Raw genomic sequence first — 26,092 nt, forward strand, 5'->3', positions numbered from 1 at the left:
ATAAATGAATGCATTTATTAAGTTTGCTCTGCTTTGGTGCTTATGTGGGCAGAAAACAGAGGCACTGTGATATTCGCAGTGTTCTGCAATTATTGTTCGTCCCCCCCCATCACCACTAGTGACTCTAAACTCTATTAAGAGTTCATTTAAAAACATAATTGTTGGACTTCTAGATCTGTCTTTGTCTTCTATCTGTCCCTGTTTGCCAGTTTTCAAAAAGCTTTTTGGAGAAACTTGGCTAGACTGAAGAACAGTTACAGTGTACTGTAGTGTTGTATTTTCAGGAGTAAAGCAGGTGACCTGGGATAGTTCTTGCAAATAATAAGTGAATGTGTTTGCAATATTAGCAAATAAGTGGTTGCATTTGCAGGTTAAGGTGTTTGTAATGAGATTGAGTTTTTGAGCAGTTTAGAGGGCATATGGAAACTAGAAAAGGTGGTAGTTCAAATCCTAGCTCTTCAGGCAGTTCTGCACAGCATGGATGGATCCCTTTTCCATTTCATTGTGGTTCCATGTTGATAAAGGTGTCTGTTTATATGAAGTTCCCCATTGATGTACTGGTTAATAATTATGCAAAAGGTGAATTGTGCTTATTTTAACTGGCAGTTGGATATAGCAACACACATCTGATTTTTTTAACATGCTTAATTTAATTTTTTTCTTTTTTTAAAGAAAAGTGGGTTCACTCTCTATCTATGGGCTAATTGCTGCTATGATTTTAGTCTATATGTCTTCAAAAAGCTGACTATAGAGTTAATTAGAAGTAATTTGCTTAATAAAAATATAAGATACAAAAACATTATTTGTCAGCTCAGTATCCTGAACCTTTGATGTTTAGTGAAACATCATATTTGGGTTTTTAGAGAAAATTACTCAAATGGTTTTAGTCCAATTTATATGTAATCAATCACTCTTGTATAGAAAAGGAGAGAGTTGGGGAAAGCTAGGGGGAATGATGTAGTGCAATTAGTGAATATGTTGTCAATGGGACCTTGCGTAGACTTCTGACAACAGACATCATTTTAGTGTTAAACTACTGTGATTATAAGGAATATTTCTGATGTCTCTGATAGTTGGTGTGGATGACTACAGCTCAGAGTCTGATGTGATTATTATACCTTCAGCCCTGGACTTTGTCTCACAAGATGAAATGTTGACGCCTTTGGGAAGACTGGACAAGTACGCTGCAAGTGAGAACATATTTAACAGGTATGCTTTTTAAATGTCCTGTCTGACTACTGGTATGCAAACTGTTCATCTGATTCAAATCTGACTAAAGTTAATTTGCATGAAATACAAGTCATTCTTGAAAACCCAAGAACTTTACAAAAATTCTTTAGTTTCCACTCCTGTTTGCTGATATTTCTATGTGCAAAAAGCAAAATACTAATGATAACAGAAAAACATTGGCTTACCTTTTAAGCAACTGTAGTTCAGGACTTCTTGAAATTTTTCATTAATTGGATGACGTCCATTTTAGAATGTTGTGGATGCTAAGATTCCCGTTGACACAGGACTAGAAGATAATAGTAAACTGTATCTGTAACTCTGTATGGAAAGTGACTTTAAGAAAATACTTCATGAAAGGTCAGGAGAGGATAATGAATAGCACTGTAGATTGCCAGAGGAACCCTGGATGTGTTCTGCAGGATCATCCTCGTCCATACTTCAAGCGTTGCTGCTTTTGGTTATTGGAAATGAAAAAATGCTGAAAAGGAAGTCTTATCTTACCCAGTTAATACTGTGGTCTGCGTTTGCCCCTTTTTATTTCTGCAATGCCACTGAGCTAGTTGTTTCATTTAAAAGCACAGGTATTGTAGCACGCCTCAGGCAGATGCGCACCCTCCCACCCCTGCACTCTGCAGTGGAATGGAGAAAGTCAAAACTAGCATTTATTTTAATTGTAACTGCAAACAGTTACAAGATCAGAAATGTATGAAATATGTTAAGATTGAGGTTTTCTTGTGTTTTATTTTAACGTGGTTTAGTTTAGGCTCCAAGTAAATCTTTAATAAAGCATGTTTGCTTTTATGTTGAATCCTTAATTCAGTAGTATGTGGAAGATAAGTCTATGATCAATCACCCTGGAGGTTAGCCTCTCTTTTGTTGTTTGTGGCCTGAGTTCTGTAATGATTTAGCCCTGTACTTAATGTTAGTAATATGAAGTATATTTAAATTTCCGTACTACATGTATGAACATCCTTTCTTTGAAAGGTTTTCATTCTGATTGAACTGAAACTAACAATTGTAGAATGATTTCTCTTATTATAACCTGCATAAATCTGTATGCATGAATTAGTTCTGAAATGCCTGGTTTTAAAGTTTTCTATTTTCCTGAAATACAATGTTTGTGTTTTTTACAATTTGAGGTGAAATTGGCAATTTGCCAACAAGGAGAGAGTTTTTGTGTATTTGGCTTTTCAGGAGGAGGGAGAGAAGAGGAGCCTTTAGGGCTATAGGTGACAACTATGTAATAAAAGCCATGAGGGAGGAGAACAGACTCAGAAACTCAAGTTGTATGACTTGAATTTTAAACAAGAATAGTGATCCTCGTATTTTACTTGGCCATTTAAGAAAAAGTTGTCTCTTAGTCTCTCAGTATGGTTTGCATGGGGTGTGGTGCATGCCATAAGCTTGAAATCTTTTTGATGACACTGTCCAGCTTTATGCATCCTCTGCTTGCCTGAGCTTTTCTGCAGGGGAAGATGGGTGGAGTAGCTATAGTTTTCACTGGTTTTTTTTTTGTTTTGTTTTGTTTTGTTTGTTTGGTTTTTTTTTTGCTGGTACAAACATGTTGTTTAATTCCAGCTCTCTTTGTAGGCCTACTGTGTTATGTAGCATAAGAAAATATAGGAAATAGCATATGATAGCTATTAGTGATATAACTGTGAGTAGCAGTTGTATCACTGTAAGTGCTAGTGAGTAACTATTGCAGGCAGTTTATGATGTTTCAACATTAGTCGCAGGAATAATTGGAGAGATTTTTGCCAGATGAACTGGAGCGTTTAATAGGAAAAAGATAAGAATAAAGAACTTAAATGTAGTTCAGTTTATGTCTCTTAGTATGGTATAATCACATCCAATTACTTATGTGTAGTTTAGCACTATTTTATATTACAGTTGAGATAATGTTTCGGTTGTTTCTGTGACCTTGAACTTGCATTTGTGTGAAAGCTTCAAATTATAGATGACCAAGCCCTTGAAACATAATCATTGAGCCTGAGTAAATTAGGGTAAGTGTGTGGGGTGTTGTGGTGGTTGGTTTTTTGGTCTTGTTTTGGTTTTTTATTTTCCATTTAAATGGATGAATTTGCTTTTAGGGTGTTTTTTTTTAAAAAAAAATCTTTAAATTTCATTTTAAGTATTAATTCTCTTTGCATTTGTTTTTATTACCATTTTCTATCTGGTTAGTCATCTATATATGTATCATATTTGCAGTATGTGTTTATAATAAATAATTAAAGTGAAGTGATTTTTAACAATTACTACAAAAGCCTAGTCTCCTTTGGGTGGATTCCTTGAGCACTCATGATTTCTCAGCTGGTGTCTGAAGGCCAAATGAGGGTTGTAGAACACTGGAACAGGTTGCCCAGAGAGGTGGTTGATGCCCCATCCCTGGAAACATTCAAGGCCAGGTTGGACAGGGCTCTGAGCAACCTGATCTGGTTGGAGATGTCCCTGCTTCTTGCAGGGGGGTTGGACTAGATGACCTTTAAAGGTCCCTTCCAACCCAAACGATTTTATGATTCTATGATCCTAAGAAATATTAGCACATCAGACTTGGAAGTCGCAAATAGGAATTGTTTCTTCATTTAAATATATATGATTTTTGTCAGGATGAACTGAGAAAGAGAATGAGGTAAGGAATCCTTTAATAGCTTCTCAAATGGCGGCAGGAGTTGCTGTGTGACAATTTTTGGCATGTTATTGTCTACATTCTCACTGTTTTAAGTGTTGCTAATCAGAACTACAGGTATTTTCTTAGTCTATGAGAATGGAGGGGAACCTGACAAATATTACAATAAAGGACCCCTCTTGTATTTGAAAACCAAGGCAAGTAGGACTCTGGTTATGGTTTTATTAATAAAGAGGCAACCTCTAGACCAGATTTGAGAAGCATTTCTAGTATATACTTTAATAATCCTGTATCATCTTGCAGCAAGATAGCCAAGACTATCACCCTGAAACACAAGGAGACCTTGTGTCTGGTAGCACTGGTGTATGTGCATGTATAGATGAGGATTCCCTTTTGTTATTTGCTTTAAAAAGCAATTGCTGGTGCAGATTGGAGCATGGCTTTTGTCTCTTTTCATTTAAAAAATTCTTTGTGTGTTTTCCTAAGCTTTGTTATTGTTAACTTGCTTCCATTCCTCATGAAGAAGGCTCAGAAGTATACAACACTCACCAATGCATCTATTGGAATAGTGAGGCAGTTCCTGAACAGCAGACCCTTCCTTTTGATCATCCTACTTTTTTGAGGAATTGCTGTTGCCCTGTCTCTTCAAATAAAAGGAGATCTTGACAGCAGACTCTCATTCATTGGTATGATCAGTCTTGGCTATCAAGATTATATCTACATATCAATGTAGATAGTTTTAAGCTATCCTCTTGCCATGCTTCTTTGTGTTCTAAAGCACTTTCTTGCTTTTCCCTTGGGAGAATACTTGATGTCTTTTGAAATACTTTTTTTTTTTTTAAGTAGTTTAACTTAAAAGTATTCTTAGAGCACCACTCAGCAGTATCTGAGGATATTTGATCTGAAAGAGTGATTAAACGTAGGTGTGTGTACTCATGTACAGCTTATCAGTAGCACTTTCACTGTCTACAGAGTAGGTGAAGATTTGGCCTAAAGCATTTGGAGTGACTTGTCTTTTTTGGCTAAAAGATATGCTCCTCTGACTTCATGGCACAGACATGGTTTCTCATGTTGTTGGTAGAAGGTAGCCTTCTTGCTTTCTAGACTCCAGATGGAAGAGAGGTTGGCATCAGAAAGGAGGCTGTACCAATGTGGTAATTAATTATTTTAATGTGGTTATCTGATTCCTGACTGCAGCAGTCACAATATAAACCTTGATTTTATATTACTGTGATGCTGTAAAATAGTCGATAAGTTTTTAGAATACATGTTCTGTTTCAGGAACTGGGAAGTCAATTTATTTCCAAGGAGTTAAAGGTAACAATAAGTTTTTAGATGTAGCAGGGCTATGCCATAAGCCTTTCCAGTTTTTCCACTCCCTTTTGCAGAGTCAAGAACATCATTCTACTATGTTTTTAAAAACCAGGGCTTGCGTGCAAAAAGTACTCCCACTAGAACAAAAGAATGCTGTTTTCAACCCTCTGTGCTGTAATGCATATCAAAAACTTCTCTAAGGCAGTATGTTTGGTGGGATGTTGAGAATCTCATCACACCTTCCTTAAATGTAAGAAGTTGCCTTGCCTTATTTTCATTTAGGTATGATCAGATTAAAACCAACAAGTTAATTGAAAATTTGGTTATCCACAACTGCAGATTTTTTTTCTCCCTGCTCGCTTTCCTTCTGTCTGTGCAGCTAGCCCAGTGTAAACTTTCTCTTTTTGGGGGTATTTGTTGAGTACTGACAATAAGGAAATACCAAACTCATACCAAAGCCATGTGTGTGAAACTATAGTGGCATTCATTCTGACTGGGACACTTAACCTAATTTATCCTGAAATTATGAGATTTCTCCTAATCTCTAACTCTCCTTTCCTCTATTTTTCATGTACAGTGAGTCTTTCTGATCTCAATGTACGTCATAGAATCATAGAATAGTTTGGGTTGGAAGGGACCTTTTAAAGGTCATCTAGTCAAACCATCCTGCAAGGAGCAAAGACCTCTTCATGAAACAAACCTAAAACCACGGTTTGGTTTTGTTGGTTTTTTTTTTTTTTTTGCGCTTATATTTGCAGATACCTCTATACAAAATAAATCACTTAAGTTTAACTTTCACAATATAGATTGAGAAAGTTTACTGGATAAGTGTACATTAAGATGATACAAGCTGAACTACCAAAGGACAGAATTTTCCCAAAGCACTAAGAGAAGTCTTAATTACTTCAACAATACTGAATGTACTTCTGCGTGTTTAGCCTTTCTTCCTAAGGCGGGTGAAAATGTGTTGATTTCTAAACTGGAAGTTTATTCAGAATATCTTCTGAAGCTGTTTAGGAAAAACAGTGTCAAGCTAAGTTACAACTACTAATATTCACTTAAACATGAAATGTCACCAAATCTTGACTTAGAAGTTCTGCATAAATGGGCAAAAAAAAATACTTTATTTCCCTTTCTTTCTCTTTTTTTTTTTTCTTTTAACATATGCTTACTAGCTAAATGCACTCCTTGTGCAGATGAACTAATTTAAATTCTATAGTAGAAATTTATTAAAGGGCTAATGATGGTGATTGGTACACAGTAATTATACCACTTAGAACTCTCTGTATTGACTCCAAATAAGGTCAAAGGAGTGTATAAAAGGAGTTTGAATGAGTCAGACAAAGATATTTATGGCTCTGATGCAGTATATTGTCACAAATCCTAATTATGTCCATATGTGCAGAATCTTCAAAATATCTGTCCCTTGCATATGGACATAAAGGCAGGGTGTTTGTAATCTATCCCCATTTTATTCTGCTGCTAATTGCAGTGAAGTGTGCCTACAAGATATCCTAACTATCAAGTTTTCTACTGTTGAGCAAGGTCTCCCCATGCACCCTATGAAAACTTGAACTTTGATGATTATTCTCCAAATGATAGCTGAAGTGCTTGTATTGCATGCTACGTTCCAACCTTTGACCTCTGCTTTGTCTTTGGCCTGTAAGCTATTTAATGGATAAATAGATGCATTGTTGCTTAGGTGGCCGACATATGCCAAAGACATGTATGGGGAATCAATAATTTTCTTTGAGAGTTCACAGCTGTAGGGTTATTGGTTTGAATCTTCACTTGCCAGAGCAGCTAGCAAAAGTATCTGTGGACCTGGAGGAACTGGGCATGATATCTGACTGAATGGGCAAGATGATCAAGGATATTGGTTGTTGCGGTGAAGACAGCTCTGCTGGCACTGAGAACGTGTGAAGGTAGAGGCTCTTAGTGGAGCTTGGTATCTCATTAGAGGCAAGCACGGCACAAATCCAAGACAGTGGCAGGAGGGAAATGGCAAGAAAACGTTAATCCTAGTCCCAAATCGTACCCTGATAACCAGGAGTAATTTATAGTAACAGAATGTAGGCCATTAAAATAACTTACGTTGTCATGATTAATGTTGGTGGGGTTGTTTCTGTCACATATGTACTTGAAGGAATCCGGTTCCCTGTTAGAATCCAGTTTATGGGGGCATGGCGTCATTATCCCTAGAGGAAACCTGCTTCTACTCTTTTTCCCTGTGACAGGATGTATCTCCTTCCTCTTCAGCATGAAGCACGTCCACCTATTTTTGTTGTTTTGTTTGTGTCTAGACCCGACAGGTCATCCTTCAGAGCTCTGTTACAATTTCACACGTGCTCACCTTGTACTCACCTGGCAAGCTGCTCAGCAAGCTGCTGCTTGCCTTACTATGCATTGATAGTTCATTGCAGTCCTCTGTTGTAGGCTTTTTGTAGCTTGACTGCTAGCGCTTGCATGAGAAGGAAGATAAGACTGCTAGACAGGGCACCAGGGACCCTTGCTTACTCTCTAGTCTCCGGTAAGTGGAGCATGTTAAAGTGTGAGCTTGCAGGGCTCAAGTCATTCTGCATGAGTTGCTTACGTGCTAGCTCTCAGCCTGTGGTAAATGTGAGGTAGGTTTAGCTCTGTGTCCTATGTTTGTGCCTTGGAGGCATAAGAAGAATTTTGGCAGATTGTTGGGGATAGTGGCAGAACTAGGTCAGAGCCCATAATGTTTGGAGGGCATAAGTGGACATAATCTTCCAGAACACTGGATGAATGGAGTTAAGAGATTACCCTGTCATTACTGGCTACCTACCCAGTGAGGTTTTTTTAAAGCGAGCTTAGCTTACTCTGTTGCCTTTTGTTTGTAATGCTTTTTACCAGAATATGCTAAATGTAAAAGTAGATCCATTGATTCCTTTACAAGACAAAGAAGGAATACCACCTGTATGCAGGTGGGGGCCATCTTCTACCTTTAGTTCAGGGAAGAAGTTGAATATTCTTTCTTAGCTTTGAGTGGATTTAATAAATAAGTCATATCTACTTCAGGTTAGAATTTGTGTTTTCGTCTTCTCTTGAGCAGGTTTGTGGCTTTCAGCTTATAGAATGGCTACTTCTGCATAGCCATCTGTCCAACTCACAGGAACTAGCAAAGACGTACTGTGGGAGCCAGCCACCGCAGTTGTACTGCTAACAGAGAGGGGATGAGAGTCTTCTCAAAACTCCCAGCATAGTAGGGTGCCATTCTGTAGTCCTCAGGATACAAGTGGGATGTAGTACTGTTTATTGTGGTTCCTTACTTACTGAGACCAACTGAGTGGGTCAGTTGACTTGTCTCTTGCTTTCTGAGATTACGTTTAACGTGTAGGAGACACATGCATCCGGGCAGGCTGGTTTATGAAATATGCTTCATCTGTTCCTCTTCTCTTTTCAGAGGTGTCCAGCCCTTTAAAAGACCAAGTCAACTCTGCTTCTAGGTTAGTGTGTCACCTAGTCTGTTTCCCTCCATTAGGATTTTGATAGCTGAACTTCCAACTGCATATCAAGATCTCTGCTGAGAGATGTTGCGCTTTTACCAAGTTAAAAAGAGTGATGGAGAGGAAATTTGTTAACCACAAAGTTTTTTGCAGTTTTGATTCTTTTTTTAGGGGATTTTGTTCATCTGTATGTCAAAACAGTTTAGTTTAAGGTAGTTTTGCAAGTGGCCAATTTAAGACATTTAAATTACTGATTTTCAGTTTGAGAAAATGGAAATGTCCACTTAGCTTTGGAAATTCATGAAAACCTACTGCAATTATCCAATTGCATGGAATTCTAAAGTTCTCAAGCTTCCCTCATACCCTGGGAATGTAACCATCTGTTTCTTACCAGTTTGTGACCGTCGCTCACATTCACTGTAGTGAACATGATCAAGTTTAGCTATGCTTCTGCTCTTGTCTACAGCACTGCTGTTTGTCAACAGTGCTTAAATCTAGGCTATCTCCTAACAGTGTTCCCATCAGTCAGTTCTAGAAATATCTGGCACTTGACCCTTGCTGCTTCAGTATTTTGATAAATTGCTCCAGGGCAGTACAAGTGCTCACAGTGTGCTGGACACTCTTCCTTGGCCCATTCCACTGACAGGATAATCCTACTAGCTCTCTGAATTGATGTTCAGCCTATGTTGTCCAAAAGGGTGAAAGAAAAAGTTAGACAGCCATATGCCACTGCAGACTGTTGTTGAGGAGAAAGGTTGGTGGCTACACATTGCCCGCTGTATTGTTTAAAAACTTAACTGTTTAGGGCTCTCTAGGTAATTGATGGGTATGATTGTGCAACACGGGCTCCAATAGAACCTTAGAGGACAAAACCCTGTGTTTGACTACACCTTGTCACTGACAAGTTAACTGGTAGAAAAATTTCTTTTGCACTAGAATTAGTAACTGAGGTGATTCTGATCTGTTTCCTATTTTCTTACTGTTTTATTTTCTACTTTGCTTATATGTCCCAGGCATACATGGGCTAGTATGTTTTATTTTCACAGTTTATACCCATTGCTGTATATAGCATTCAAATGAAGTTCAGCTTTTAAACATCAGCATTGGTATGAAGAATCTTCAGCTTGAGTGTTCATGCTTTTGTTTGTGAAATATGTTCATAATTCTGTTTAAAATTGTTCTGTCAATAGTGGTGTCATCTTGCTTTGTGTGGAACAAGCTAGAGAATTCAGAGGTGAGGGTGGAAGGCTGACACTGACTTCCTAACATTCAGCTCCTATTCACTCACTTGGCAGATGCTTACTATTTCTTGTCTTTGTGGATGGTTTCCCTTATCCTTGGAAACTGAAGGGATACTTTTAATGTTTCAGTTAAAGTTAACAGGTCTTTAGGAATACTCTGAGTGTCAGAATTAAGAACTCCCAAAGTAGGACTAACAAAACTTACTGAGTTAAAAGTGAACCTATGTAGAATTTTACTGTTTGTTTTAACTAACATGTGTGATTACACAGCTTTTTGATTTTGGTGTATTTCTGGACACAAATAATGCTAATTTTTGATCTTTCTTGTAAACTAGGCAAATGGTGGCTCGAAGTTTGCTGGACACGTTGAAGGAAGTCAGTGATGATGAGAGAGATTGTATTGCTGTGTTGGAGAGAATCAGCAGATTAGCTGATGATTCAGGTAGGTAGCATTAAACATTTTACTGGGTCATGAGGGAAAGTCACTACTGAACCTGTGTTCAGCACAGGACCAGTATGTTCTTTCTCTTCTTCAGTACTCAAACTAGGCTTCTGCAAAGGCAATAAAATGCTGTAGAATTTCATTTTGCTAAAACGTCCCCCTAAAGGTTACTTTTTTCCGTTGCTATTTTCCTCAACAGAGTTGAGCCCCTTCCAAATCTAGAATTACCACTCTCCATCAGTACATTTTTTAGTAACTTTTATTATGTACTTTGGCTACTCAGGTGATCTACATGATTATTTTAGATTCGTGGATAAAGGTTAATTTCTCACCTTGAAAGAATCTTGCAAAACTCCCATTAGTTTTGATAGAATTTGAGACTTGAAGTTGTTCCCCTGGTCCCTTTTGGGGAACAAATTGTGAAGATAAGAAAGGCAACAGGTATCGGTAAGCAAGATGCAGATAAAAGTAATGAGTAGGAGGGCTCTGTAGATATTGAGGGGCTTTTTTGCTCATTAATGTATTGAGACTATTGGGTTTTGGAAGTAAAAGGCAAAAGCAGGAGAATAAAGAAAAACAAATGTGAAAGGAGTACTTAAAAAGCGATAAGGGTGTGGATGAAGGGAAAAATAGTGTGGACAGAGCTACAACAAAATTCCAGGTTGAAGATGCTCTAGAAAGAATTAAGGGCTTGATTTCAACATAGCTAATACAGTTGAAGCACCAGAAGGAAGAAAGAAGGCTTTAGCAGCAAAACGTCGGAGAAGGTCTGAAGTTCATTCTTTTGTCATTGTGGGAGTGCTATGGAGAGAAGCTTGTATTGTATCTTGAATGAGAAGAAAATGTTGCTTCTGTTTAACATCTGATAGTTTTTCTCCCTTTTTCTGGAATTGCAGAACATAAAGCTTTACAAGGGTAAAAAGATATTCTGCTCATTTCTGTTATTCTGTCATTACTGTTTTATTTAAAATGCATGGGTTTATTTTTCTAAGAGAATGTTCTTGTTTAGAAGGGAAAAAATAGTCTGTTGTAATAATAGTATGTCGTAATACGTAATTGTATTGAATACGTCTCCAAGGATTCTTTACGAAGAAAAAAAAGTCACTGTTCATTTAAGATTGAATATGTCTTTAATTGAGGACAGTGGCATGCTACTGTTTCTAGTGTGCTTTCCCAGCAAAGCTCTGCTTCTGAAATCTCTATATACAGTGCTTGTTTGTGTGACCATGTTAATATTTTTGAGCATCAGAAACTTCCTGAAGCTTCGTTTCAAGTTTGGAAAATAGGACAGATCTGTCTGGGGAAAATGGCCTTGTGCAGCAACTTTGTAGCCTGAGGCTTTTCATTGGTGACCAACTAAGTGTGTCAAATTGAAGTTTGTTTAGGTAGAAATGTAATGAAAGCCAAGAGTTGAGCTCAAATCAATTTGTTTCCTTTAACAAGGGTGGAGTATATTTTTAGTCAGGGTTGATATTTTCTCAGCATCAGTAAAAGCAGCATTTCAAGCTTTTCCTGCGTTGTAGAAGTTATCTCAGGTCTGCCAAACTAGTAGCACTGGATTCTGCAGCTGCTCCACAAATTAAATTTCTGCAAGCTTAACTGTGAGTGTTGTGCCTCGAGCAGTTGCAGTGTTGGACTTAGCCTGTTTCTGTAAGACAGATAATTAGAATATCCTTGTGTCTTAAGCCATGTGAAAATTCATTAGGGAAATAGATCTGCTTTGTGTCTTCTTAATATGTATGCTTCACTATTATTCAAACTGCAGCACAGTGTTTTTTGTTGGGGTTTTTCGTTTTGTTTTGGGATTTCAGGGTTTTTTTTTGTGAAGGTTGCTCTTACTAAACTTGTTTTTAATTTCTCTTATCTGATGCTTTTTTCTGTTTACAGTATCTTTTCCAACTTGTTCTGTAAAACAAAAAAGCAACTGAATTTGGAATAAGAAAACATTCTAAAAGTGTCTGTGCATTTTGACTTGCTTGGTTAGAGCCATCCTGGAGTCAAGCCTTCATGTTTAAATGCATAAATAAATAAAAATTAAAACACACTGTTGGGAAGTCTAACTAAACTATGTACAGGACTTCTCATTTCTAATAGGTGATACTCATTAGTCTTATGCCTGTTTTAACATTTGGAGGTATTTGTTGTCTTGTGTCAAATCAAGTCACAGAAAGTGAGGTACTTTCCTTTTTTTGGCAGTGGTTGGTATAATTTGGTTTGAGTTGAAGAATGTACCCAGGGTACACAATATCCACGCTCTCTTTGTGCTACTGCTGCTTTTATCTAAAATAGGGGTACAGAGGTGAGCTATAAATACCCACTGCCCTGAAGTTGCCTAAGCAGTTCTCTGTCCTGTTAATATCTTGCAACTTCAGAAGTCCTGTGGTTGAGCTGATGTTTTCCAGACATGGTCTTTGCTTGAAAAAGAAACATGTATAGGATTTATTTGGGGTTGTTTTGGTTTGGGTTTTTTGGGGAGTGCTTTTGTGTGGCTTTTTGCTTTGGGGTGTTTTTAAACTGGAGCTACAGTGAGGCAGCCGTTTCTATGTTTGAGAAAATTTCAAAACAGTAATTATTTTTATTCATCGTGTACTGTGATAATACTTTAAGAAGCTAAATGCCATCTCTGTTGTGCTAAACACTGCATTAATGTGAAAAAATAATTAATCTTTACTAGAAAAAGGTCTGGGTCCAAAAATGATTGCAGGATGGAAGGTGCAAAAAATCATGGGACTGGTTTGGTATGGTTGACACAGATCTCGACGTACCAACTGGCTAGCCATAAGCTAAATTTTTTGAGCCATCACATCAAAGGCAAGTATCAGCTCTAAAACTATTAAAAAAAAAACAACAACAACAAAAAAACTATTGACAAAAAATTCTCAAAGCAATAGCTTTGGATAGGAACTTATTTGGACTCTGAGTAGTCTCTTATTGATATCAATAGAATTGCTGCGCCCTGGTATGTCCTGCTGTATGTAAATGGCAGCACAGAATAGCTGTTCCAGTGGAGGAAACCCATCAGTGGCAACTGTGGAACAATCTGCTGCCTCCAACCCCCTTACTTGGCAAAGAAGCTTTTTCTCCAAATCTCAGTTGTTTGGAAGGCTTATTTTCTTCAGTGTTTGTCTTCATTGCTGTAGTTGGATGTTTACTGTGAAGTATGTGATTTTGCTGTGGAGTTTGGGTTTTTTCAGTCCTTCTGAACTCTGGACTTCCCTACTGTCTTTGGTATTGAGTTCCCTAGAATAGTTACAGCTGTGTTAAGAAAGGTGCTACCTTTCTGCTACCTTCTGAATCTGCTATTTAATCACTTTTAAATTTCTCTTTTTATTTAGGTATGCTGGTTATGGCTTCCCACTTAGATGTTTTTATGGTGTCTTTGAACCTTCAGACACCAAGAAGCAGCTTGGCATAGAAGCTCAGTGCTTGGCAAATGTTAATTTATCAGCAATAAACCCGTGTTAGTGATAAAGTGCTTATCTTTCTGTTAAAGCAGCTGAGCCTTCCTCATTCGCAAATGTAGACTAGCCGCAGACTTACATGAGCTTGAACAAGGCCCTTACGTCTGTCTTTTTCATTTAAGTAAATTAGTAGTATTCAGACTTTTTTTTTTGGTACCAGCTTGTGAGTGGCTTATCTGAGGTAAAGCTTCATCACTGTGCACACATGTACAGTTAACTGGATTTGAAAGTTAGCCTCAGCCAGAATTATTGCATCATTGGCATTTTGCTCAGTGTGCTTGCAAAACTGGGCACTAGAAGCTTTAAATCTTATTTTCTGGGGATTCTTTTAGAGGAAGAGTCTATATCTTAATTTCTAAAATATATATGGAATTTTAGTGTACTATGAAATAGATGCATATTTCTTCTTTCTGAAGAAATGATAGGGAAAAAGAAAGTGACTTCCCGGAGGACTGGTGCTTCGTGGCTTGAGTGTAACCAACTAGAATTTATTTTTTCTCCTGAATGAAAAAGTCTCTTTACTGCATAGAATCAATTGTAAATATAATTTGCAAAACAAACTGATTTTTAAAAACAATTATTAGACTAATTGGTCATTAAGTTTTGAAGCTGTATAATCAGGCTTAATGTGGATGGCCTCACAACCTTAATTACTTAATAGTGTACTTAACCTATCTTAGTAAGACCATTTCAATTACTGCTGTTGGTATAGTGAGAGATATACCTGTGGAATAGCACATATTACAGCATTTCATTTAACAAAATCTTCATATGTAAGCAATATTGATGAGAGTGCTAATATTTGCTGTTCCCAACTGTCAATAGCTGCACCTGTTGTCTTCTCCTTTGCCTCATCTTCATGTTTCTGGATTTTTCCATACCTGTTCTCCCATCTCGTGCTACACTAAGAATTTTTTTTCCTTTGCTTGAAGTGACCCTCTTTTGTCTCTCCATGCTTCTGACGGATGACTAACGGTGACTTTACTCTCTCTTGTTAGTCTGTATTTCACTCCTTGCTCTGCCAATCAGTAATGAAGTCCACTTCTGGTTAGTAAAAGAACCTGACTACTGAAGCAGCACACACATCAGACACATCACTCTTTCTGATGGACTCCTAAGCAAAAAGGGACAAGCTCTGGTCACAGTGTATTTTTCACTTGTCTAGATTTTCCTTTGTCTTCAAAAAAAGGTAGGAAAGTTGGAGGGAGAGATGAAACAGGAAATGAGAGAAATCAAAAGGGGGAAAATATGGATGACACTGGAAGGAAAAAAAGAGGGGAAGAGAAAGTTATATTTAGGAAAGAAGAAAATAGATAAAGTTTCAGTTGATAAACTGTAGGATTTATTTAAACTTTATCTTTGATCATGCAAATGATGTTCAGTTTGAGAACAGACGTGTACACAAATCCAATACTATTGCCAAGCCGTTGGCAGATTGGCATCTTTGTATGCTGTGAACCTTATATTCAGGCTAAATACAGAAATAGGGATCTATAAAGGGGAAAGGGCATGCAAGTGTTATCTGCTCTGCTTGTTTCTCTCTAGCATATATAAATTAATATTTTCATTTACCTTTCACCAAAATATTTATGTATATTTTTTAAAAGAATGAAAGTTTAAATGCAAAGCTATGCACTTAGACCTTTACTTCTTACTCACAACCTCTAAAAAGAGCAAATATTAATATTAGTAATATTCAGCTATACATAAAACATTCATCAAAATCACCAGTTAAAGCAACATTAACATCACCAGTAGTTGTTCTTCATATACACTTTTACAACACAAAAACCTTGCAGCCCCTCACAAATGTAGGGGAAATTGACTGCTGCTTGTATTCCAGAATGGTATTTTGGGATAATGAAAGCTTTGCAGAATTTCATCTAAATACTGTACATTGTTGCAGAATAAGCTATTGTGAAATAAATCTAGCTATGAGCTGGCTCTGGAATAATTACTTCATTTACAAATAACTGTTCTGAAGCCATTAGTTGGTATTATACTGTGCAGCTCTGCAATAATCCCCTTTTAATTTCCAGTCTACAGCTGACCGTGGTGCTTTATTTCCTCGTAGCTGAAGTGGAATATAGAGTGAATTGAAGCCTCAGCAGGGATGAAATAAACATTACACATTTATATGGAAAGCTAAGTGTGTGTGCTCAGAGTAACTAGATGAGTATGTTGGCACTTCACTTACATGAGAATTGGTGTCAAATTCTAGGCGAAATTTAAGTGTGTTTCCATGGGTAGGGAAGGAACAGTTAATTACTTCTATGATTTTGAGTTAGAGATGGTGATTTTTGAAATACCTGAAATTGAAGGTTGGTGTGTGAAGATCAGTCTGTTCAGGTTCTGTAGATGTTGATTGGAATGTATTGGTAGTTTCGCATGGTCTGGAAATCAAGAGAGGTAGAACTGTGTTGTTTTATTCTGGCAACTTCTTTTCAAAGTTATTTCACAAACAGAAGAAATGGAAGTCTATTTTCACTTTCTTCTGTCATTCTTTTAGTTTTGCCTGATTTCTAAAACTCAGTTCAGTGTAATTCTGTATCTAGAGAATACACAAGACCTGATAGAATGAAATAAAGTGCTAATGAATGATAAAAACAAGTATGAGTTTTCTTCTGAGATGTAATTTTTTGTATTAATATTTCTTTTCAATGTTTTTTGTTTTGACAAGTTGCAGCTTTTTTTTCCTAGTAGCCTGCTGCTTTAGGGTATAGACTTGTACCTTCAGGAGATAGTTTGAAAAGAGCAGCATTTAAAAATACTTCCTCTGCCAAATGAAAAAATACTTTCCAAGAAAATGTTATGGAGAACCTAGTTGTACACAGTGATTTTCCAGAGTGCCTAAAGTAGAAACTTTCAGTCTTGATGCGAAGCAAAATTCTCCACCCAGATTTTGTTTATACTGTGTGAAAGCCTGGTCCTGACTATTGTACAGTTCAAAAGATATGGAATACAGATGTATTCTCCAACTGGATGAGGTTATGCTTTAAGAAGCTATGTGTAATAATTTTAACTGATACTGCCATGCTCCATTCATTGTGTTGATGACTAAACCATGAATTTGGTTATAAACAACAGAAAAGTTTAAATTGAAATGGCAGACGCTGTCACATATTCAAGCCTGCTGGAACCTGTATTTGGAGCTGCCTCCCATCTAAGCTAAAGATAAAGGTGAGGAATGGATTAAGGGAATGAGAAAGTGCTGTATCTTTAGCAGAAGTTTTTGGCATTGTTGCTTGGGTCTCTAGGAAACATAATGAAAAAAAAAAAAACCCCGAAAACTGTACTGTAACTCCATCAGACTGCAAGATAAGGCTCTGTTCGGTATACACTGGAACATATACTTCAGCATTTGGAAAAACTGAGCTCTTACCTAAGCGGGTAAGCTTAAGGTTCAGGTTCTTGCATAGCAGCGGTAATTACCCAGAACAACACAAATGCCTTTTTGATAGTGAATTATGGTGTTGCTTTACACAGCCAGTTACACGGTGCTGGTTTATTTGTTGGTTTGAATTAACCTTACTAAGATTGCAGAGCCATGTACTTAAAAGATAAAAAATGTAAGAACTAAGGTTACTTTCCAGTTCTAATTCATTCCTGAGCATGAATTTTTCAAATCTTTAATTGCATCATCTCATCTGTCTGTGATCCTCGCAAAGCCAGAGCTTACTTGATAGCTCAGGAAGAAGGGCTCACTTTACGTGAACTGATCTTCAATATTGTCAGGTGGTGTGGCCACTCTCCTAAGTGCTGCATAATAGCTGAACCCTGTTCTGAAGAAAAAAGGATCTTGTGTTTTTGGTACTCATTGCTCTCTTACTGCAGTGCTTCATAGATAAATTTATGAATTCAATTTCACAGCAGACCTAGTCAATTTGGGGATAGTGACTGTTGCCTTTACTTTACCGGTGGGTGGGCAAACTGTTGAGGTATCAAAATCAAAATAGTCTGCCCATTTTGAGTGCCTAGTGTCGCAAGCTTTATAGATAGCTCTTGATATGCTTAATACAGAGCTCTTGTTGGCTTTGATTGCAGTGGTGGTATTTCTTCAGCAGTAAGACCACAGAGTTCGGACTGCAATCAAATGAGAAGTGTGCAATTACTCTGTGAAGAGTTTTGCTTGAGCATTTTGCACAGCTTCACACTAGGCAAAAGAACTAATCGGGTTTCTTGATACTTCATTTCTTTCACTCTGTTTTGATGGTAATGTCACAGTAAGCAGTTCCTGTGCCCTCTTACCATTGTTTGCTTGCTTCCATCATCAGATAGTTCTGCTACTCAGGCGAAATGTGTGATTGCACAGGGAGACCAATCTAAGTGCCAGTTCTGCTGTTCAGTCATGCTGCTGTTGTGGGGCAAAAGCTGTGTCAGCCACATCAGTTCTTTGATATGGTTTGTAGTCTGGATGCATGAACAGTTACATTGGCACAATGGAAAAGCCAGCAGCGAGTTTTGGGTTTGGGAGGGTGGAAACTGCCTGAAGCAAATTTGGAAACCATTTAAGAAGCACTGCTGCCAAATCTGCAGCCTCAGCCAAATTTCTCTTCCTCTCTCCCCGTCCACTCCCCCGTCCTAACATCAGTCATCATCTGTTTGCTGCAAGAAATGAGGCAGGGGTCCTAAGAAGTAGGAACAAGATCCTTGTGATAACTGTGGTGACATAAGCCTTTGGTACCCTTAGATCATGTTCTGGACATGTTTTGAATTAGCAGCTTCATGGGAAAGGTGGGAGTGAATCCCTTCAGTGCTGGCACTGGACCCTGGTTCCAGTTTCTTGTCCAGCAAGCTTCAGTCTCCCTTCCCTTTAGTCGCTAGTTTTATCTCCTTATCACTCACCTCTCAGCCCTCCATCCTTCCTTACCCAGCCTGGTGGTTCCTCATTCTGCTCTGTTTCCCATCTGCAGCCTTTTCCCAAGTTGCTCTTGGGAGAGGGGCTGTGTACAGTCTGTCTGCAGTGATGATGGCTTTCTCTATCTCAAAATAAGCTCAGCAAGGAAGGACTCTTCAATTTATAGTTGCTGTGTTCTGTGTCAGCTACTAGGCAAGTGCAAATGAACAGTGTTTTCAAGGCCTCTTAGCTCAGCCACCTTTGTGCAGATTTTCACATAGACAGAAAAAAACATGTTGAGATGTAAAAAGCCTCCTTTCTCTGGCACATTTCAAGCCCCTATTCCAGAAATGAAGCTGCACCTTGTCGGCTAAGAGGACCAGGATTCAAAGTAGGAAGAAAATAGATTGTTACCTGTTCATTTTTGTTAATTCAAGTCTGCTAAAACTTGTGCATAGTTTGAGTAGTCTTCTTCAGGATCTAACTTCTTCAATACAAACTTCAGGATGTGTATTGCTTATGGAGTTCAACCTGCACGTGTTTCAGAACATCTGAAGTTTAAATAAAAAAAAGCTTTTGTCCTGTATGTTCCTGTTAATTTTTTTTTGAAAGAGAAACAGAGTGGATTGGAAGATCTTTCGTCTTTATTGTCATGAACAGCAAACCTGTTCAGTATTGATGTATCTAGGATTTCATTTTCTGTTTTGAAACTTGATCAGCAGTTCATAAACTTTACAGAGGATTTTGGTATGTTTTTCTGTAGGAAAAGTAATTTAAGTCTCCAAAGAAATGGAGCCCTTAGGCATTTGATTACTGTGTGTGCTATCATCTGTTCTGTTCTCATTGTCCTCAGTGAAGAAGAGACTGTACACAGCATGGTACTTGCTTTATCTTTGTTTTGTTTTATTCAGACCTAAGTTGTCACTTGTAACCAGTGTTCAAGAAAGCAAAGTACTGCATGCATTGGCCGTGTTAAATACAAGTGCAGGTTACACACTTCTGTCTAACAAAAGGTTGTATTTTTAATGTCTCATGTGTTCCAGGTGTTCTAATGGTTCAGATGGTTCAGTTTTACCTGAAAAACTCCTATGCTAAAATTTAGTAAAGCATGCATATCCTATGAACAGTATACCTCTTATTATTTAAAATATTGTAAATAAAATTACTGTAACTTGAGAGTAATTGGTGATTTTTCATTATGCTTTTTGTAAATAATTAATTCTCTAATAGTAACTACAGATGTCAGCAAGTTCTGAAAGGACAAAAACTTAGTGCTTAGGTCTGAAATTATATATATTTTTTGGTGGACAAGTGGACTGTCAGGCATGTGATAATAACCTACTTCTTCAATTGAAGCTGGTTTTTCAATAATTGGAATTTAAATGATATTTGTAGTTCTTTTCTTGTTTCTCCTCTCATCCCCCAAATACAAGGAGTGCACTGTTTCCTGAATTTAGAAAGTGAATTAAATATTTTATTTTAAATAGTCAACACTTTGAAAAACCATACCTAAAAGTTTTAATGGAAACAACTGTAAAGATGCAAGACCTTTTCCATTTGATGTAAATATCAGTAGCCTTAAAAAGCAAAGAATGAAAAAGCATTGATGGTTGTGGCTGGTTGTCCTGCTCAAGGGCATCTTTCCCATGTGAGAGGCTGTGGCCAGGAGCACCCCTCAGTTTGTTTCTTCTCATAGTGGTACCAGTGTTGGGTTTACTTTCTGCTTAGCAGGTTTCTTTGGTGATGCTTGTGGGAATTGCAGACAGAAATGTTTGTTGGCTTGCTGTCTTATACCTCTTCTTGATATTTTTTTTTTTTTCCCCTGAAAATGTGGGACTTGTCTTTTTAGTAGTTTAGCAGTACAGAGTGTAGTTGTAGCTGGTTTTGCAAAAAGATGGTGCTTGTCAAAATGAAGCTTGACATAAATGTTCTGACCTGAACATTTGAGAACGTAGTTTGTATGTACAGGACTGTAAAAAGTTTATTCTGACAGTATGCTTATAAACATTTATTGTACCTTGTTTGGTTTTATTTTGACCATCACAGAGCCAACAGTGCGGGCAGAACTGATGGAACAGGTGCCTCATATTGCTATGTTCTGTCAAGAAAACAGACCTTCAATCCCATATGCTTTTTCCAAATACTTACTACCTATTGTCGTACGATACCTTGCAGACCAGAATAACCAGGTAAGCGTATTTTACAAATAGTTTGTTAGCTAGTTGAATATACCTGGTGTGAGGTTTTTCAATTTAAATAATTTAGCATCATACAAGTGTGTAATATTTTGGGAGTAAAAAGGTTTTGAATGTAATGAAATACATGGTGCTGTGAACTTTTAATTGAAAATTTCCAGTGGTTTTTCATCTAACATGATGTGTCCTGATTTGAGGCTTCTTATCTGGTATTGTATTCTTATGGACAAAATCAAACAGTCATTTTGATAAGCTTACATAGTTTAAATTCTGACAAAAAGAAACAGTAATTATGAAAAACTGACGACTTGCTATAACTTTTTTTTTTTTTTTTTTTTTTAACAAAATGAGAGCCTGGAGAAGAGGAGGCTCCAGGGAGACCTTATAGCGGTCTTCCAGTACCTCAAGGGGGCCTACAAGAAAGATGGGGAGAGGCTGTTCAGTAGGGCCTGTTGTGATAGGATGAGGGGTAATGGTTTTAAAATAGAGGGAGGTAGATTTAGATTGGATATTAGGAAAAAATTTTTTACAATGAGGGTGGTGGAACACTGGAACAGGCTGCCCAGAGAGGTGGTGGATGCCCCATCCCTGGAAACATTCAAGGCCAGGTTGGATGAGGCTCTGAGCAACCTGATCTGGTTGGGGATGTCCCTGCTCCTTGCAGGGGGGTTGGACTAGATGACCTTTGAAGGTCCCTTCCAACTCTAAACATTCTATGATTCTAACACCATTATGTGCCTTCATAACCAGTTAAATGTATATTGATCCAATAAAGCTTTTGGATTTTATTTCTGTGGTTTGTTTCTCTGTGTGTGTGAGTTAGCTTGTCTAAAGCTTTCTTTAAGCTTTTCCATGTCATTTCAGACTAGATTAATCCTAGATGATACTTTAAAAAAAGTATTTTAGGCCTCTGAGGTTGTCAGTCTTTTTTTCTCGCTTTTTCCAGGTTTTTCATAATTAAAAATAGGTACCAAAATCTATTTTTCTTAATAGTTGGTTTACTAATTCATGTAAAATACAACCACCATACTTGTGCTTGATATTCTCTTGCTAGCAGATCAGCAATTCTGTTTATTGTCTTAACCTCTGTTGATACTCTGGCTCATTTGCTCTGAAACAAAGATCTAAAAGGTGTTATGAAAATTGCTGCATTGCGGTATATAGTGTTTTGTTTTATGTAATGTTTTCTCTTACTTTTTGAGAGGCAGAGACTAGCCACATATGAAGTCAATCGTTACTGGTTATCTTACTTTTGTACAATCTTTTTTTGTTAAATTGGACTAAGCAAAATTGTCTATCAGAATTCAAAATACTTTTGAAATAAACAGTTATTCGTTGTCAACCACATTTGTTAATCTCAGAAAAAGAGGATTTGTTTAATAAAATTCACATTCCTTAGAACTTTGTTACTCCTAATTAGTTGCGCTGCTTTTCTTGCATGAGCTTTTCCATGACTACTTCTTTTTTGACATTGCTGTCCTGTGTTTTGGGAAATATGTAAGTGGACACTTTTATAATAGCATTGCCTTAGTTTACAATATGCAGTTTTAAACGTAGTCTGTTTCAAAGATGAAGTGTTTGCAAAAGTGGTTTTGGAGCACTTGTCCTCTCACCGAGTGCAGTTGGTATAGTGCAAGTTGGTATAGGTGTGTGGCAGTATATAGGTACAGCTTCCAAAATACAGGACACATTTAAACAAAGAAAACCCCCAAAACTGTCTTCAAATTCCATGGTTCAATTTTTGTCTAGGTAAGAAAAACAAGCCAGGCAGCATTGTTAGTTCTATTGGAGCAAGAACTCATAGAGAGATACGATGTGGAGACCAAAGTATGCCCTGTTCTGATAGACCTCACAGCTCCAGACAGCAATGATGATGTGAAGACAGAAGCCGTGGCTGTAAGTAACAGCAATATCAGATCACATAGTATAAAGCTTGCTTGACTGCTTGATGTTGCAGCAGTGACAGTGTGTTTCCAAGATCCGCATCCATGCGGTGTTAAAGAGAAAAAATTATATTACTATGCATAACTAATCTAACTTTTTCCATGTGTTACGCTCAAGTCAAGGTTAGATTTAAGTTCAATAGCTTATATATGCTGTAAAGAAGAACCCAGCTGGACAAGGCAGCGCAGGGAATTAATTTTATTGACTGCTAAAGCATCTACTATTGCTGGCTTTTTAGTTTTTTCAGGTTTGTTTGTTTTATGGAAGTTTAAATTGCATATGTGGAAAATTTCCATCAGTGGAAAATCTTTAACGCTTGAATTCTGTTGGTCTTTGCTGTATGTCTGTTCTCTTTATTGATTTTGTTTTGTTTTATTGGATGATGTAATAAGCATGTGAGTTGATTAACTCATGGTTGGTTGGTGTTTTGCATTGTTTTGTTTTGTTTTTTTTTTTGGCATTAGACACAACCTTAATAATTAAAAATTATTATGTGTTAAATTAAAATAGTAAGCAAATTAAGAAGTTTATTTATAAAGGAGAAATAGCAGATGATGTATGCCCTTATTTTTCCCTTGAATTTTTGCAATTTATGTTGATGCTTTTTACTGGGTGACTTTTTTTTTTTTTCTTTAATTATTCTTTTTGGTTGAGAGAGAACTCATTAATATTTTACTTTCATAATGGACTTGTAAGCAATAAGCTGGCTGGGCATTATTGTATCTGGACCCAAATTTCTAGTACTTTCTTGAAGAAGCTTACAAATATATAAGGGAATAAAAATTAAAGCAGAATTGTTTTACCCATCTTTATTGTTTTGAAGATATTGAAACTTGAGAGCTACTGGAGGTTAGAAAAATAATAATTTGTTATTATAGAAAAATGAATTTAAGTAGTTCTACTGATGTGATAAGGAAAGTTAAACAAATTTCTTTTAGATTACAACAGCTTTTTAAAAAATAAGGTAAAAATGAGAATGAAAGAGCAATTAGAGGAAAAAGCTGTCACTTTCTTTGGTACGATAGGCTTTTTCAGTAATTTTATGTTAAGGAGTCGCATATGTGCAATATAGAGTGTTGCAACTGATTTTTAAATTATGCAGAAGTTGTAGGAGTCACTTAAGCATATTAATCTATATTTTCTGTTAATTGTAAATATATATATATTTGTTAAGTATTGGAATAGAGAAAGAATCTTCTACTTTTTGTTTTATTTTTGTAAGTCTGGTAAGATATGAGAGTAATTTCTAACACTTCAGTTGTCTCCATTAGTTTAGTGAAAGATCAGTATCTTCTACAGCTGTGTTACATCATGGCAGGAGAGTAAAAAGGAAAAAAAAGTTTTTTGGAGAAGTGGACAAATGTTTTCAATTCAAAATACGTATTTTTTTTTTCAATATCTTTATAATTTTCAATAAAATTGTGTGCATCAGAGTGAAAAGTAAATGTAAATAGCCTCTGCTTAACTGACAGGGAATTGTGTGTTGTGCAAGCATCCCTGATTAGTGTCTGTCTTGCCATTAGATAATGTGCAAAATGGCCTCCATGGTTGGAAAGGACATCACGGAAAGACTTGTTCTTCCTAGGTTTTGCGAGATGTGCTGTGACTGCAGAATGTTTCATGTTCGTAAGGTATGAATTACCAGCATGTGATCTGGATTATCTGTGAAGGAAGCATCGACAGTTTGGAACTTGCATTTATCTAAATGACTCTTTCCTGCTAGACCTCATCTGTGACATGTATAAGTGAAAGTTACGGGGTAAAGCTATGGAGTTTGTTTTGTGGGTTGCATTTTCACAGATTTTATATTTGACACTGAGTTTTTTCAAGAGTCTCTACCTTTGTTATCAGACACAAAGAAAGAATCTGCTTGCCCTTATGATTGTGTAGGTAGCCACGAAAATGTGAATCAGCTGTAATTGATACAGCGTCAGCCACCTGAGCTTGTATCTCTGAGCATAGATGAAATTCAAGATGCTCATTAAGATGAAATAAACCAGTACTCCATCATGGCGTTTAGGTGCTGAGGCTGTCTTTTGGTTTCACCTTGCTATTGCATTGCTGGTTTTCCTTGATAACTGCTTGTATTATTTCATTTGATAGCACTTTAAATGCATTTTATCTTTTCCTTTCACTTAAGTTCTGGGGTGTTTCTTTTTGTCATTAAAAATGGCTGATTAAGCTTGAAATTAAGAGAACTTTTTTTTTTTTTTTTTTAAACCATGGGAACTGATGGAATGGGGAAGTAGCTGATACTGAGTTTGCACTGAAACCTGGTTTTATGGTTTTAAAAGCTATTTACATTTTTCCTTTGATTTTGTTTGCCTTATCAAAACTATGGTCTTAGCTGTTATTTCCTGCATTTTGTCTGCAAGGTATGTGCAGCCAATTTTGGAGATATCTGCAGTGTTGTTGGGCAGCAAGCCACTGAAGAAATGCTGGTAAGCCATTTTGTAAAGGATTTTTCTTTTTAGTACAAGTCAGTAGTGTAGTTAAACCAGATACAGAAAAGGGCAGCTAAAATGATGAGACAACTGCTACATTCCCTTAGTAAGGTGAGACTAAAAAAAGCTGTGACTCTTCAGTTTTGCTGACATGAGGTTATGATTAACATTTACAAAATCTTGAAGATAGCTACTATGCATAGAGAACTCTTACTTGCCAAGTCACACAGTCTAGAGCAAGGAGTTACTCCGTTCTAAAGCTGGGAGAAGGATTCAAACTAGACTGAAGAAAATACATTGGGCTGTGGAGGCAGAGAGTATTTGCAAGTTCAAAAATACATTAGGTGACAAGGTAGGCAGGTATGTATCTTCCAATGTCCAGAAATGCAATGAGACATTGCAGCTGCAGGAGGTGTGTGGGGGATATAGACTGCTAGAAGTGGTGAGGCTTATGTGGTCTCTATAAATGGGATTGCTTAATGCTGCTGTTCAATGATTTAATCTTTCAAAGTCAATTTTCCTGACTCTAACAAAGCCTCATAACCCTCCTGGGAGGGAGTGAAAGAGAAAGAAAGGCAGATAAAATAAATGAATCTGGGCAATAACAAATGAAGTAAAGGGAAGAGGTACAAATTCAAAATGGAAAAGCATTGATAGCATGGATAGAGCAGTGAGCAGAGGATCCGTAGCAGTGTCCCCATCCCCCTGGTGGGTCCAAGGAGCTGGTGGATGTTGCTAGGCTTGGAGGCATGGCAGGGCTAGGGAGCAGAAATCAGCCTGACGGTCTCAAAGTTCCTTCTTCAAGCTCTCTCCTTTTGAGGATGTGGACGCTGAGCTTGTTCAGGGCCAGAGGAGGTTGAGTCAGTGTCATGAATTAGTAAAGGACTT

The 26,092-nt window shown here is 37.2% G+C and overlaps 1 protein-coding gene across 4 annotated transcripts in view; it reads left to right on the forward strand.

Annotated features, from left to right (window-relative positions):
* The window catches only part of PPP4R1 (protein phosphatase 4 regulatory subunit 1), a 61,935-nt gene that overhangs the window by 11,513 nt on the left and 24,330 nt on the right, over positions 1-26,092 (forward strand). For 2 of the 4 annotated variants that reach the window (XM_086740628.1, XM_086740627.1), the window contains 6 exons: positions 1,074-1,209; positions 10,217-10,323; positions 20,668-20,810; positions 22,566-22,712; positions 24,284-24,391; positions 25,136-25,201. In XM_086740628.1, the coding sequence (XP_086596754.1) occupies positions 1,074-1,209; positions 10,217-10,323; positions 20,668-20,810; positions 22,566-22,712; positions 24,284-24,391; positions 25,136-25,201 (707 nt within the window). Of the gene's footprint in view, positions 1-1,073; positions 1,210-8,597; positions 8,641-10,216; positions 10,324-20,667; positions 20,811-22,565; positions 22,713-24,283; positions 24,392-25,135; positions 25,202-26,092 lie in introns of those variants that run through there. The other 2 variants (XM_086740630.1, XM_086740629.1) reach the window with 2 other exon arrangements.

Source organism: Chlamydotis macqueenii, chromosome 2, assembly GCF_036417535.1.
Source record: "Chlamydotis macqueenii isolate bChlMac1 chromosome 2, bChlMac1.mat, whole genome shotgun sequence".
Lineage (NCBI taxonomy): Eukaryota > Metazoa > Chordata > Aves > Otidiformes > Otididae > Chlamydotis > Chlamydotis macqueenii.